Raw genomic sequence first — 14,964 nt, forward strand, 5'->3', positions numbered from 1 at the left:
TGATTTATAGCCCCAAATGCATTATATTGATGATCAAATACAGTTTGATAGGAATCTGCGCGAGATAAAAATGTTCAAATGGACGTGCTTCTAGAAGTTACTACTGAGCATCTGATGTTGACCGGATGGGGGGGGGGGGGTCGTTTATAATTCCGTGGCCAACGGTAGATGATTCCTCTAGTGTGGGTGATATGATCATTAGAGCAGTTATTATCGAACACGTTAAAAAATAACGCTGAATCTTACCGTAGCTTCCTCATAGCGTTGGGCGATGAGCGTGGAACAGAAATATTCCTATTATGGGATGTAGAAATATGCGATCCATTTCCAGGTTGTATAATAGTATATACGTCCAAATCATGTTGTTTATCGAGTTATTGGTAACGGATTGCTATCCGTTGTGTCTAGCTCAAGTCCTGGGACTATTACCGAGTGATCGGACCGAATTGAAATGAGCACCAGCTTCCATTTCCTGTTTCCGCTCTGGGCGATCCGCCGATCGGCCACCAGATGGCGCTCTTGAACCGTTGGAGAGTTGAGAGGGGATCAACAGTAGATCTCAAGTCTCCGGGGGAGAAATATGATTTCGATCACAGATTTTTGAAAAATTGATATCAAAGACGTGGTACGGCGTCTTTGGCAGAATGAGCATGGCGGGGAAAGACGTGCTACGGCGTTTTTGGCGACCATAGTGTTAATAATTTAAATACATATATATATATAAAGTGTAAAGTGCAGAGTTCCAGTAAAGACCAGTGCAGTGTCATTGTGCCAGTGTCACTTGGGGGCGGAGGGGGGGGGGACGACCTGAGGCATTGATCAGCCTGGCGGCTGAGGGGAAGAAACTCAGGCTGCGGTTACATTATAGCCAAAACGATTCGTTTCATTTAGCTTTTCAGAACGCTGCGTATTGGCAGGCAAGTTAGACGTCGTTTTGTCTTGTGAGCACCGAGTGGTGTATATACATGTAGTACAATGCCAAAGCAGTAGGTGGCGATGTAGCTCAAACATGAAGGCCATTTTCAACCAATCAGAAAGGTTGAATGCGTCACTCCACGTCCTGCTCAGTCAAAACAGAAAACCACCATCTTTAAATGCCTCGCGTGAGCCATTTAGCAACATAGCATTTATTTTTCAGCAAGAAACAAAGTGCAATAAACAAAAAAGGATACATTCACTGTGTGTTCTGCCTCATTTGTTGATGAAACAAAACCAACATCAACACAATTTACCACCAAGAGCGGAGAGTTTAGTCTCACAAAAAGATAGCTGATGTTGTTAGCTACATGCTAATGTGATTGACATATCCCATTTATATAGTTAGCATTGAGGCTATCGAGGCTATCGTACATTAACGTAGTAACGTTAACGGATTTAACAGATTGCAGAATGGGTACAATACAATACGGCTCAATACAAACAATTGTTAAGGGGATGCAGCAATAGTTCTGATGTTTGGACTAATGGACGGAGTCAAGGTCCAGCCAGGGGAGAATTTGGCGTCGGTCTCTACTGCGCATGGGCGCTGGGCATGAACGGCTCTGTATCTGGCTCGCGCAAATTGCATGGCACTGTTGTCGGGGAGTTTTCAAAACGAAAACACCCTTTGAGCGTTGCCGCTAGGAAAACGTGTTTCCTGCCAAAACGGCGTTGCCCTTTAACTTGGACATGCAAATGAAAAAATTCGAAAATTAAACGTTGTAAGTGTAACCATGGCCTCAGTCTGTGACGATCTTTCATGGCCTTTGGGATCCTCAGCCTTCTCCCAGAGGGGAGCAGGGTGAAGAGGCTGTGTCCGGGGTGGGAGGGGTCGGCCATGATCTTCCTTGCCCTCTTCAGCGCCCTGGAGTCGTGCAGGGACCTGAGGGAGGGCAGGGGACAGCCGATCACCCTCTCCGCGGAGCGAATCACCCGCTGCAGCTTGGCGAGATCTTTTGCGGCTGCAGCAGGGAACCAGGAGATGATGGAGTGGGTGAGGATGGACTCAATGATGGCCATGTAAAATTGGGCCATCATGGTCCTCTGCAGTTTGTATTTATTCAACTGCCGGAGGAAGAACATCCTCCCCTGGGCCTTCTTGAGCAGGCCCGTGATGTTAAGCTCCCATTTCAAGTCCCGGGAGATGGTCATGCCAAGGAATCTGCATGACTCCACGGAGGCCACCTGAGTGCCTCCCAGTATGATGGGAGGGGGCAGGGCTGCTTTCCTCCTGAAGTCCACTACCATCTCCACTGTCTTTAGAGCATTGAGCTCCAGGTTGTTGCAGCTGCACCAGCTCTGCAGCCTCTCGATTTCCCTCCTGTAGGCCGACTCGTCCCCCCTGGAGATGAGACCCACCAGGGTGGTGTCGTCAGCGAATTTCAGGAGTTTGACCGAGGGGTGGAGAGAGGCACAGCTGTTTGTGTACAGGGAGAACAGTAGTGGGGATAGAACGCAGCCCTGCGGGGTACCGGTGCTGGTGGACCTAGAGCTGGAAATGCTCTTCCCCAGCCTCACCCGCTGAGACCTGTTGGACAGGAAGTCGGTAATCCACCAGCGAGTGGAGGCCGGCACCTGCAGCAGGGATAGCTGGTGCTCCAGGATGGGTGGAAGGATAGTGTTAAAGGCCAAGCTGAAGTCCACATACAAGATCCTAACATAGTTGCCTGCGCAGTCCAGATGTTCCGGTGTATAGTGCAGAGCCATGTTCACAGCATCCTCTGTGGATCTATTGGCTCTGTACGCGAACTGCAGCGGGTCCAGCACAGGATCTGTGATGAGCTTCAGGTGGGCCAGGACAAAGCGCTCCAGGACCTTCATGACCACAGAGGTCAGGGCGACAGGTTTGTTTGTGTGGTAAGCAGTTAGGCCAGATATTGTATTCTCTCTCTTTTTCTACCAGTGGGGGCCACATACATGGAGGCTGGGGAATTAACTGTTATTGTGACTTGAGTTTGCATGCAGTGGTAACAGTATTTGAATGAATGAATGATCATTGCATTTATACAGCGCTTTGTTCTAGACTCATTTGCAGATGTCTTGCCAATGGAGTGGTCATGTTTTTAATATTGTCTGTTGTCATTGAAATGTGAAACAAACGATGTCCTTGGACAGACTCCGCCTTCCGCGGACATAACAACAACACGTGGTACATAGGTGATGGTGTATCTTTAACCCGTTTTAAATTTGCCCTCTTCTGATTGGCTCAGCAGACCTGAAGCAGGAGGCGGACCAAGACGAGACTCCGCCCCGCACTCCGACTGGCAACGCCCCCTCTTCGGAATCCGACATCGAGGTGTCCAGCCCCGGCAACGACCTCGCGTCCCCCGGCAACGACACCGTGGTGTCCCAGGAGGAGGACGAGAGATTGGCCAAGGAGCTGTCACTCAAAGAGGCCGCCGCCCACGACCTCTCCCATAGGCCCAAGCGACGGCGCTTCCACGAGAGCTACAACTTCAACATGAAGTGTCCCACGCCTGGGTGCAACTCTCTGGGTGAGAGGATATGGTCAATAAATAAACCCCTGAACAGTCGTAGTGTTTTCCTCAGGATGGAAAGGAGAGTTTACTCCTCGACTCCTACAGTCTGAAGGGTCTTAGTTGACTCCCGGCTAGTGACTCTTGAGAGTTGAAATGTGGTAGAATCGACAATTTGACTCCACATATATATAATTCCAATGCAAACTCGTGGCTGACTTATGGCAAAGACGATAGTTTCCAGAGGCTAGATAGGACTAATTGAAGGCATTTAGACTAGTTCGAGTCTCCCAGGAAGCCTGCTGTCCTGCACCGCTGGATGAGGGGCGGAATATTAAAAGGATAGTTCATTATGAACTAGTATTCCTTTCAGTCCATCCTGAAAGCACTTGTACCAGCATGTTATTATCCAGTTATTATTGGTAATAACCTATCCCTTACTATTATAATAATAATTAACTTATTAAGTTAGGGAGCTGTTTAGAAGCTGCTGCAAATAAATCTTTCAGACTTTAGGCCCCAATATCTTTCTGATGTCTCTCTCTTTCCTTTCTCTCTCTCTCTGTCTCTCTCTCCTCTCTCTCTTTCCTTTCTTTCTATCTCTGTCTCTCTCTCTCCTCTCTCTCTTTCCTTTCTCTATCTCTCTGTCTCTCTCCTCTCTCTCTTTCCTTTCTCTATCTCTCTCTGTCTCTCTCTCTCCTCTATCTCCCCCCATCTCTCTTTCTCTCTTTCAGGCCATCTAACAGGAAGACATGAGAGACATTTCTCTATATCTGGCTGCCCTCTCTATCACAACCTCTCTGTAGACGAATGCAAGGTAAACACACACACACACACACACACACACACACACACACACACACACACACTAGAGGTGGAACGGTTCATTTCAGCATTCGTTCTACACCTATAATCTTGATGATTCAACCCTGAATCATTAGGTACCCATTCGTCTGAGAAACCCAGAACCTTTCCGCTGCCAATCATAGAGTATAGTCTAGTCTAAGTGTATGATATGTAGGTGCCTCTTGGCTGGCATGAGCAGGGCTAACGATGATAACAGCCCTCGTTACAGCCAGTCGAAGTGCCGCCCGGTCCAGAACCTTTATGCCCCACCACACTGTGAGATCGAATTTAATTGAATCTATTTTGAACTCGTAACTAGGGTTGGGTACCGTTCACATTACCGGTACCTGTGAATCGACACCAGTACCCAACGGTACCTTTTTTCTGTACTTTAGTCTCAAAAGGTTTAACCTACCTACCTCAGTTGTAAAAAAATAAACGAGTCCAAACTACAAATGATTATTATCATTATTATTTATTTAGAACAATTTCTTAATATATATAATATTGCAGCAAGCGGCGTTGTCTGCATCTAGCTTTGTAAAGTGTAACCACACTTGCGACCGTTTTCGGCTTGCCATTGCCCTGACTGCTTTGTTGTTTAATCAAGTCAAATCCTACAGTAGGTAAGTGTGTATTGTGTGTGTGTGTGTGTGAACGTGCGCACACTTCATCGGTTTCGTTTCGCGGTAAACTAAATGTTGACGTCATCGAAAAAAATATTATTATTATTATTACCGTATTTAATTTTTTTTACAGTACCAAAATGTGGCACCGGTGGATCTCGCGTGAAACGGTCGATACCCTTAAAAGTACCGGATTCGGTACCCATTCCTACTCGTAAAAAAAATAACAAGCAAGAGAACAAAACTAGAATAACCATTCAAATAAAAAAAAATTAACTACCTACCTATGGACATTGGGGAGGCTAGATCACTAAATATTTTCAAAACTCAAAAGTAAGCAAAAAACGTACCTCTTCATCTTAGCCTTTTACACTCTGCTGTTAACAGACTGTTATGCTACCTGGCTAGCTACCTGCACCCAACATGCCGTTCAGTGGTGTAACAGTTAATAGGGTCCCCTATTAATAATAGGGGGGGGGGGGGGGTAGCTTAGGATGATTCCAAGGGCCCAGCACTGAGGGGGGGGCCCAATTTTTTTTTTTTTTTTTTTTTTACTAGACATCACTCAGGTGTATTATTGATGCTCTCATTGATACTATGTTTGTTTCTGAAGTGTGTGTGTGTGTGTGTGAGATATATAGAGAGAGAGGGGGGGCTTTCATTGAAGATGAACGCAATGCGACATCCTTTACTAGGCTCACCCACCAACAGTGCAGGTGCTGAACTGCTGATCCGAATGTATAGGTAAAAACCATATTATGCGTTTTCATCAATAAAATAATGGCCAAAAAAAATTCGCTCGCGCGCTAACGCGCGCTCGCATACACTGGGGGCCTACAAATACATTCTTTCATGGGGCCCAGAATCTGGAGCTACACCCCTGCCCCTCTCAATACACTACACAGTGTAGGTGCCGGGGAAATATATTCTTTGAGACTAAACGATATTCGCCTAAACTATTCAATCTTTTATAATAATTAGGGATGCTCGATATTGTCTTTTTACCTATACCGATATTGTCCAACTCTTAATTTCCGATACCGATATCAACCGATACCGATATATGCAGGGTTCCCCCCCCCCCCCCCCCCCCCCCCCCCCCCCAAAAAACGGAATAATTTCAGGTAATTATCATTACATATCTCTTGTTGTGGAATTAACATTATGCATACTTTTGACAATAAATAAAATCTGAATTTGTTCTTACTTGCTTGCCTGGATAAATAAAGGTTATAGAAATGTACATTTTTATTTTTTTTTTTGAAAACCGATATTTTCCGATATAGCATTTTAATGCCGATATCGGCCGATAATATCGGACATCCCTAATAATAATATTATTTTATAGAATATTTGAAAATCGATGCCAATCCCTGGTATAAACTAAAGTGATCTGTTTACAAGAACACTTGGTTGGGTTCTGTACCTTAACACTTTGGACGCCGGAGCGATATGCGTGATGTGTTGTTAAAAGCGCAACGCTCTAAAGTGTAGGAATACGTGGCGGTGTTTGCAGGGCTATAACTATATTCTATATTATAGCTATGGATACAATACTATGGCCCATTTGACATCACCTATCTATCGTTCAATATGAGAAAAAGAAAGAATTTTTTCATCCATGGATACATTCCCGTTTTATACCGTGGTGAATATGACTATAGTTTTAGAATAATCCTGTCTAATCCCAGAAAACGACGCTATGCAGCAATACGTGCAATTCACAAATTCTTTTGTAATTTCTCGTCTGTACACGCTACTATTTTGAAATCGGTATTATGCTTTGATCGTCACCAACGGCATACGCTGTGGAGTAACGTTACAGACACATGTTGTGATCGAGGTGAAGTCATGATTGGAAAAACAGCAGGATTGATACCATATAGGCCTTACCTTCACTAGGATGTACCCCAAAAAGAATATTCCAATTATCTGATCGCAAGTCCCAGTATTGGTGTCGATCGTGTCGCCAACATAATCCGGCACACATCATGGACAGGGAGCATTTCACGCTTCTCAATCCGATCGGTCCCCTTGCCCGACCAATAGAAATCTGACCGGAGACCTCTGATCGACCCACAGGCCAAGATATCATGTTTCAAAGGGTGCTCGATACTGCCACCTGGGTGGATGCGGCCGGTATTGCACATTGGCATTCTCAAAATGATTCCCCATGTTAACCCAGATGTCCGTGTGCCTGTAATGAATGGAAATATCGAATAAAAGAAATAACGTTCGGCGAGTTAACCCGACTATCATCGGGTATGGCGTCCGTCCAAAGTGTTAAGTACCTACTTGCCTCGTATGAATGTGTATGCATGTGAATGAATGTTGGTGGTGGTCGGAGGGGCCGTAGGCGTTGATTATTCGCCACGCTTCTGTGAGTCTGCCTCAGGGCAGCTCTGGCTGCAATTGTAGCTTACCACCACCGGTATGACTGTGTATGAACGAATAATGGACTCTGTGAAGCGCTCTGAGTCAGAGAAGAGCGCTATATAAATCCAAGTCATTATTAAGTAATTACCTCACTGTTTGTCATAATTGAATTGTGGGCGGAGCCACTGAGCGTCATAGCACTGAGCATCATTGGTGTCTTCAGGGCAAGGCCTCCACGAGGGACAAGCAGGTGGAGGAGAGGACACTGTCCCACCGCCAGGACGAGAACCGACACTCCACACGCAGCCAGGTGACACACACACACACACACACACACACACACACACACACACACACACACACACACACACACACACACACACACACACACACACACACACACATAAGTGTAGTCATACATACACACACACACACATGTAGTCACACACACACACACACACACACATGTAGTCACACACACATATTGTCACACATACACACACACGCACACATGTAATCACACACACACACACACACACACACACACATGTAATCACACACACACACACACACACACACACACACACACACACACACACACACACACACACACACACACACATTACCCCACACACGCACACATGTAATCACACACACACACACACACACACACACACACACACATGTAATCACACACACACACACACACACACACACACACACACACACACACACACACACACACACACACACACACACACACACACACACACACACACATATAATCACACACACACACAGTTATGTATGGATTTGAAGAGTTTTGGATTGGTATATCACACTTTAGAATAAGATATTCCTTTATTTGATCCCCTTTGGGAAATTCGGTGGTAATAGCAGCATGGGGGGGGGGGAGGTACAGGTATGGGCAGGGTAATAGCAGCATGGGGGGAGGGGAGGTACAGGTATGGGCAGGGTAATAGCAGCATGGGGGGAGGGGAGGTACAGGTATGGGCAGGGTAATAGCAGCACGGGGGGAGGGGAGGTACAGGTATGGGCAGGGTAATAGCAGCATGGGGGGAGGGGAGGTACAGGTATGGGCAGGGTAATAGCAGCATGGGGGGAGGGGAGGTACAGGTATGGGCAGGGTAATAGCAGCATGGGGGGAGGGGAGGTACAGGTATGGGCAGGGTAATAGCAGCAGGGGGGAGGGGAGGTAATGGAAGAAAGCCATACATATAGGCAATACAATTTTATCTGAATATTGTAAACAAAGGTGCAGATGAGGGTCTGTATGAATCATCACTTTACCATCCAGTTAAATGCAATAAATGTAATTGTGTGTGTGTGTGTGTGTGTCAGGTCCCCACGGAGCGACAGCTACGCTACAAGGAGAAGGTGACAGAGATCAGGAGGAAGAGGAACTCTGTCTTTAACAAGGAGCAGAAGGAGACCTACACGGTGAGTCAGTGTCTCCTCCTGGTGTCTCAATGGCGTCTCCTCCTGGTGTCTCAATGGCGTCTCCTCCTGCTGTCTCAATGGCGTCTCCTCCTGGTGTCTCAATGGCGTCTCCTCCTGGTGTCTCAATGGCGTCTCCTCCTGGTGTCTCAATGGCGTCTCCTCCTGGTGTCTCAATGGCGTCTCCTCCTGGTGTCTCAATGGCGTCTCCTCCTGGTGTCTCAATGGCGTCTCCTCCTGGTGTCTCAATGGCGTCTCCTCCTACACAGCACTGTGCAATATTACACCTACTGTAGACTTCAGTATATTTTTACTGTATTTATTTACTGTATATTTTATTCTATTTTTATTCAATTTAATTTTATTCTATTATTCTTAGGCAATTTGTTTTGTTATTCTTATTCGTGACTTGTTCTGTCTAAATGTTTAATGTTGAGCGATTTGCAGTGTCAAATTTCCCTCGCGATAATAAAAGTATTTCTATTCTCTTCTACAGGCACAGCCTGTGTACTGTCTGTACTGTTAAACAAACACCCACTTTAGACACTTTAACACTACACCATATTTTATCTATTCATTACAAAAGATTTGCACTACATCCATCCATACCTAATTTGAGCAATTTTGCCCCCCAAAAAAAGAATTACTTTGCATTTTTGTACCGCATTGTCTGCATTTTTACTTCATTGTCGTACTTTAGTTTGTATATTGTATATTTGTATAGTGTTGGGACTTTATTCCTCTTTAACTTAAACTTTTTTACTGTATGAAGCACATTCTCAGAGGGCTCATCATACAGAATTAGGGATGTTCGATATTGGCTTTTTTACCGATATCCGATATACCGATATTGTCCAACTCTTAATTTCCGATACCGATATATGCAGGGTCCCCCCCCCCCCCAAAAAACTGAATAATTTCAGGTAATTAGCACAACATTATGCATACTTTTGACAATAAATAAAATAAGAATTTGTTTTTACTTGTTTGCCTGGGTAAATTATTATTATTAAAATATTATAATATTTTTTTTAAACGATAATTTTCGATATTACATTTTAATGCCAATATCGGCCGATAATATCGGACATCCCTATACAGAACCAAGCATTTCACTGTACCGTACCTGTACTTTATATATACGTGACGAATGAAACTTGAACCCTGACCCGTGTCGCCGTTCCCCTCCCCGCCACCAGGAGCACCGTCAGAGCCACGGCGCGAGCCGCGAGCCCCTGCTGGAGAACATCACCAGCGACTACGACCTGGAGCTGTTCAGGAAAGCACAGGCACGTGCCTCGGACCACCTTGTAAGAGAGAAGACTCAGCTCCACCCTCCTCCTCCTCCTCCTCCTCCTCCTCCTCCTCCTCCTGCTGCTTCTCTCCTCCTCCTGCTTCCCTCCTCCCGCTTCTCTCCGTCTCTCCTCTGCAGCCACAGGAGGAGTGTGAGGAGTAGTTTGGTAGAAACGGCCACGTTTGCAGGGTTTTCTTCCTCTCGCGTTGGGAAGAGTAAAAGCTCATTCCTTGATTGTCAATCGCCCTATCGGATGACCCGAGTGTGGCTGACCTCATTAACCCTTTCACTGCCACACTACAGGAGGTTAACCATTTCACTGCCACACCACAGAAGGTTAACCCTTTCACTACCACACTACAGACGGTTAACCCTTTCACTACCACACTACAGATGGTTAACCCTTTCACTACCACACTACAGACGGTTAACCGTCTGTAGTGTGGTAGTGAAAGGGTTAACCTTCTGTAGTGTGGTTGTGAAAGGGTTAACCCTTTGTCGTGTGGCAGTGAAAGGGTTATCCTTCTGTAGTGTTCTCTGTGAAAGGGTTAACCCTTTGGTAGAGTGGTAGTGAAAGTGTTAACTGTCGCACAGTCCTCCTAATCTATCCCACAATGCAAAGTAATTTAGTTTCAAACCTTTATTTCAACCCGTGAGACACGGAGGTTACCCTGGTGTACAGCGACGACGCGCTTCCAAAACAAGACGCCGCTTACCAGCGATTTCATACATATAGGCGGAATGAATAAGACGGTTACAAGTCGACACACGGCGGTCGGAGATATCGTGCTTTTAAACGCAGCGATAGAAGGAAGAAGCTTCGGAGTCGGTCGGAGGACATCTCCAGGTGTTGGAAGCATCAAAGGAAAAAGCAGTTTGTCCTGGTTCAGAGCAAACTGGTGGAACCCTAAGAACCAGCCACCAAGTGTCTTAACCCTTTCACTACCACACTACAGACGGTTAACCCTTTACGATCACACTACAGACGGTTAACCTTCTGTAGTGTGGTAGTGAAAGGGTTAACCTGCTGTCGTGTGGCAGTGAAAGGGTTAACCTTTCTGTATTGTCGCAGTGAAAGGGTTAACCGTTTGGTAGTGCGGCAGTGAAAGGGTTAATAACACAATCTATTTAGCTGTTAGCGCTGAGTAACATTAGCATTAGCAACATCAAGATTTAGAGCTATTTGGATGGCAAATATTGGCAGCTAAGGCTGGTGCCTATTAATCAAAGACCACCTTCGATTATGACTGAGTAGCGTTAGCTGTAACGTTTTGGTAATTGACGTAGCGGCGCTTAATGTTAGCGGCGATGCTCGCTAATGGCCAAAAGAGGAAGCGAGACGCTTTGCATTGTGGGACGGACGATCTTCCATGACATTAAACACTGGCGGCGGCCATACTTAGTACGCTCCACCCGTTATATTGATCTTCATTCCATTTCGTGGTTTTCACTGTGTTTATGTCTTGTGTTTTGACATTTACATTAATTTTTTCATCCCTCCACATCACGCTTATTTCCCCAGTTCCTTTGTGTGACGTTGCTTTCCACGTCTTGCTTTGGTTCCATGTACCGTTCAGTTCTGTAGTCACGGAGCCTGATGGGACCGGAAAGGGCCTTTCCCGATGCACTGGCGGCGGGGCGGGGACGCCATCTTAGGAAAGAATGTCAGGGGGGGGGGGGGGTACTTTGTCCTCGTCTTCTAATCCTAGCAGCATGAGAGACTCAGAAAGCCTTTGGCACGTTAACAGTCTCATGTTGATTATTAAACATTCTATCACAGCCATTTTAAATGTTGTCACTAAATGGCTAACCTGCTAAAAATAAAATAATTTATATACGTATATTAGTGCTGTCAATAGATAATTTTTTTTTTTACTAATTAATCTCACAATTTTCTGTAATTAATCTAGATTAATCTAGATTAAAAATGGCAAAGACCGAAGCTTGTAACAGATATTTACTTGAGTAAAATCATGGAATTAATGTAAAATCAACACAAAGAAAGTATATTTAGATTCAAAGACTTTGAATACAGTTTCTCTCCTGTGAAATACAAATGTTCAACAAAACCATCAACATTGACTCAGCTAGACCGCTTTCTTATATTATATTGAAATTTTTTCACTCCATAGATTAATCTAGATAATTTTTTTTAACGCTTTAAATAATTTAAATTAATCTCCAGAGTTAAAGCATTCATTTTGACAGCCCTAATATATATGTATCTTCGAAAAATGGATTATTCAGTCTCTGCTCGGGTCAAAGGTGCTATAGATAACAGCCACTAGAGCACCAGCAGGTAATTTATCCAATCAGGGGCCTTCTACTAGAGCACCAGCAGGTCATTTATCCAATCAGGGGCCTTCTACTAGAGCACCAGCAGGTCATTTATCCAATCAGGGGCCTTCTACTAGAGCACCAGCAGGTCATTTATACAATCCGGGGCCTTCCATGTGGGGCTATGGGAAGTAGGGAGGGGATACAAGTTAAATCGTCAATACCTTTTTTTGGGTACCTTTCTAAACGCTATGTGGATGTATTTTTGATGATGACTCTGCATCAAAATGTTATTTATAGTAGCTTTAAGACCAGGGTCAGAGGTCACTGCACTGGGAAAGGCCCTGGGGTTCAGGTTCCGACATCTCCGATGTTTTATTGGTTGCCTCCACTGAGGCTCATGGTCCCTCTGGGCTGTTCCTCTGTCTCTGTAATCACATGTCTCCTTCTCTCCTCACCCCTCAACTCTCCTCTCCTTCTCTCCTTCATATCTCCTTCTTTCCTTCCTCATCCTTCATCTCTCCTTCTCTCCTCCCTCCTCCATCATCTCTCCTTCTCTCCTCTTTCATCTCTCCTCCCTCATCTTTCATCTCCTCCTCTCCTCCTTCATCTCTCCTCCTCTGCTCCTTCATCTCTCCTTCTCTCCTCTCCTCTCTCATCCTTCATCTCTCCTCTCCTTCATCTCTCCTTCTCTCCTCTCTCTCATCTTTCATCTCTCCTCCTCTCCTCCTTCTTCTCTCTTTAATCTCTCCGCTTTCATCTCTCCCTCATCCTTCATCTCTCCTCCCTCATCCTTCATCTCTCCTCCCTCATCCTTCATCTCTCCTCCCTCATCTTTCATCTCTCCTCCTCCTTCCCTCATCCTTCATCTCTCCTCCCTCATCTTTCATCTCATTCTCTTCTCTTTTATCTCCTCCTCTTCTCTCCTATTATCTTATCTCCTCTCCTCCTATCTCATCTCTTCTCTCCTCTTCTCCTCTCATATTCTCTCCTCCTCTCTCCTCTTCTCTCCTATTATCTTCTCTCCTCTCCTCCTATCTCATCTCTTCTCTCCTCTTCTCCTCTCATATTCTCTTCTCCTCTCCTCTCCTATCTCCTCTTCTCCTCTCATCCTCTCCGCTATTTCTTTCTTCTCTCCTCCTCTTCCCCTCTCCTCCTCCTCCCCGCTATTTTCTTTTCTCCTCCTATCCTCCTCTTTCTCCTCTCTGCTATTTTCTTCTTCTCTCCCCCTCTCCTCCTCCTCCTCCCCCTCCTCCTTTCCTCCTCTCCCCCTCTCCTCCTCCCCCTCTCCTCCTCTCCCCCTCTCCCCCCTCTCCTCCCCTCTCCCCCTCTCCCCCCTATCCTCCTCTCCTCCCCTCTCCTCCTCCTCTCCCCTCCTCTCCTCCCCTCTCCTCTTCTCCCCCTCTCCTCCTCCCCCTCCTCCTTTCCTCCTCCTCCTCCCCCTCTCCTCCTCTCCTGCTCCCCCTCTCCTCTCCCCCTCTCCTTCTCCTCCTCTCCCCCTCTCCTCCTCTCCCTCTCCTCCTCTCATCCCCCTCCTCTCCCCCTCTCCTCCTCTCCCCCTCTCCCCCCTCTCTTCCTCTCCTCCTCCTCTCCTCCCCTCTCCTCCTCTCCTCCTCTCCTGCTCCCCTTCTCCTCCTCTCCTCCTCTCCCCCTCTCCTCCTCTCCCCCTCTCCTCTCCCCCTCTCCTCCTCTCCCCCCTCTCCTCCTCTCCTCTCCCCCTCTCCTCTCCCCCTCTCCTCCTCTCCTGCTCCCCTTCTCCTCCTCTCCCCCTCTCCTTTCCCCTCCTCCCCCTCTCCCCCTCTCCTCCTCTCCTCTCCCCCTCTCCTCCTCTCCCCCTCTCCTCTCCCCCTCTCCTCCTCTCCTCCTCTCCCCCTCTCCTCCTCTCCTCTCCCCCTCTCCTCCCCCCTCCCCCCTCTCCTGGTACAGGACAAGCTGCGTCTGTCTGGCCAGGTGGCGCAGGGCAGCAACATGATAAAGAGCATGGTGTTCGGCCGCTACGAGCTGGACACCTGGTACCACTCTCCCTACCCTGAGGAGCACGCACGCCTGGGGCGCCTCTACATGTGCGAGTTCTGCCTCAAGTACATGAAGAGTCAGACCATCCTGCGCCGACACATGGTGAGGGGGAGGGAGGGAGGGAGGGAGGGAAGGAGGGGGAGGGAGGGAGGGAGGGAGGGAGGGAGGGAGAGACAGGGAGACAGGGAGGGAGAGAGGGAAGGGGAGGGGGAGGGAGAGACAGGGAGGGAGGGAAGGGGGGAGAGAGGGAGAGGGAGAGGGGGAGGGAGGGAGGGAGGGAGGGAGGGAGAGGGAGAGACAGGGAGGGAGGGAGAGACAGGGAAGGAGGGAGGGGGAGGGAGGGAGGGAGAGACAGGGAGGGAGAGAGGGAGGGAGGGAGAGACAGGGAAGGGGGGGGGGGGAGAGCAAGGGAAAGAGACGGAGAGAGCAAGGAAGGGAAGGTTCTGTCTCAAGTACATGAAGAGCCAGACCATTCTGCGTAGACACATGGTGAGGGGGAGGGAGGGAGGGAGGGAGGGAGGGAGGGGGGGAGGGAGGGAGGGAGGGAGGGAGGGAGGGAAGGAAGGAAGGAGGGAGGGTGGGAGAGATAGAACACGGGTCTTGAGCCACATTAGGC

At 47.2% G+C, this 14,964-nt stretch overlaps 1 protein-coding gene across 2 annotated transcripts in view; it reads left to right on the forward strand.

Moving 5' to 3' along the window:
• LOC311240745 (histone acetyltransferase KAT7-like) overlaps positions 1–14,964 on the forward strand; it is an 88,226-nt gene that overhangs the window by 23,463 nt on the left and 49,799 nt on the right. Inside the window, exons 4-9 of one of the 2 annotated variants that reach the window (XM_084329318.1) lie at positions 3,189–3,473; positions 4,190–4,272; positions 7,527–7,613; positions 8,666–8,764; positions 9,961–10,071; positions 14,259–14,450. In XM_084329318.1, the coding sequence (XP_084185444.1) occupies positions 3,189–3,473; positions 4,190–4,272; positions 7,527–7,613; positions 8,666–8,764; positions 9,961–10,071; positions 14,259–14,450 (857 nt within the window). The remainder of the gene's footprint in view (positions 1–3,188; positions 3,474–4,189; positions 4,273–7,526; positions 7,614–8,665; positions 8,765–9,960; positions 10,072–14,258; positions 14,451–14,964) is intronic. The other variant, XM_084329319.1, reaches the window with a different exon arrangement.

Source organism: Notolepis coatsorum (assembly GCF_963971535.1).
Source record: "Notolepis coatsorum genome assembly, chromosome: 14".
In the NCBI taxonomy this organism is placed as follows: Eukaryota; Metazoa; Chordata; class Actinopteri; order Aulopiformes; family Paralepididae; genus Notolepis; species Notolepis coatsorum.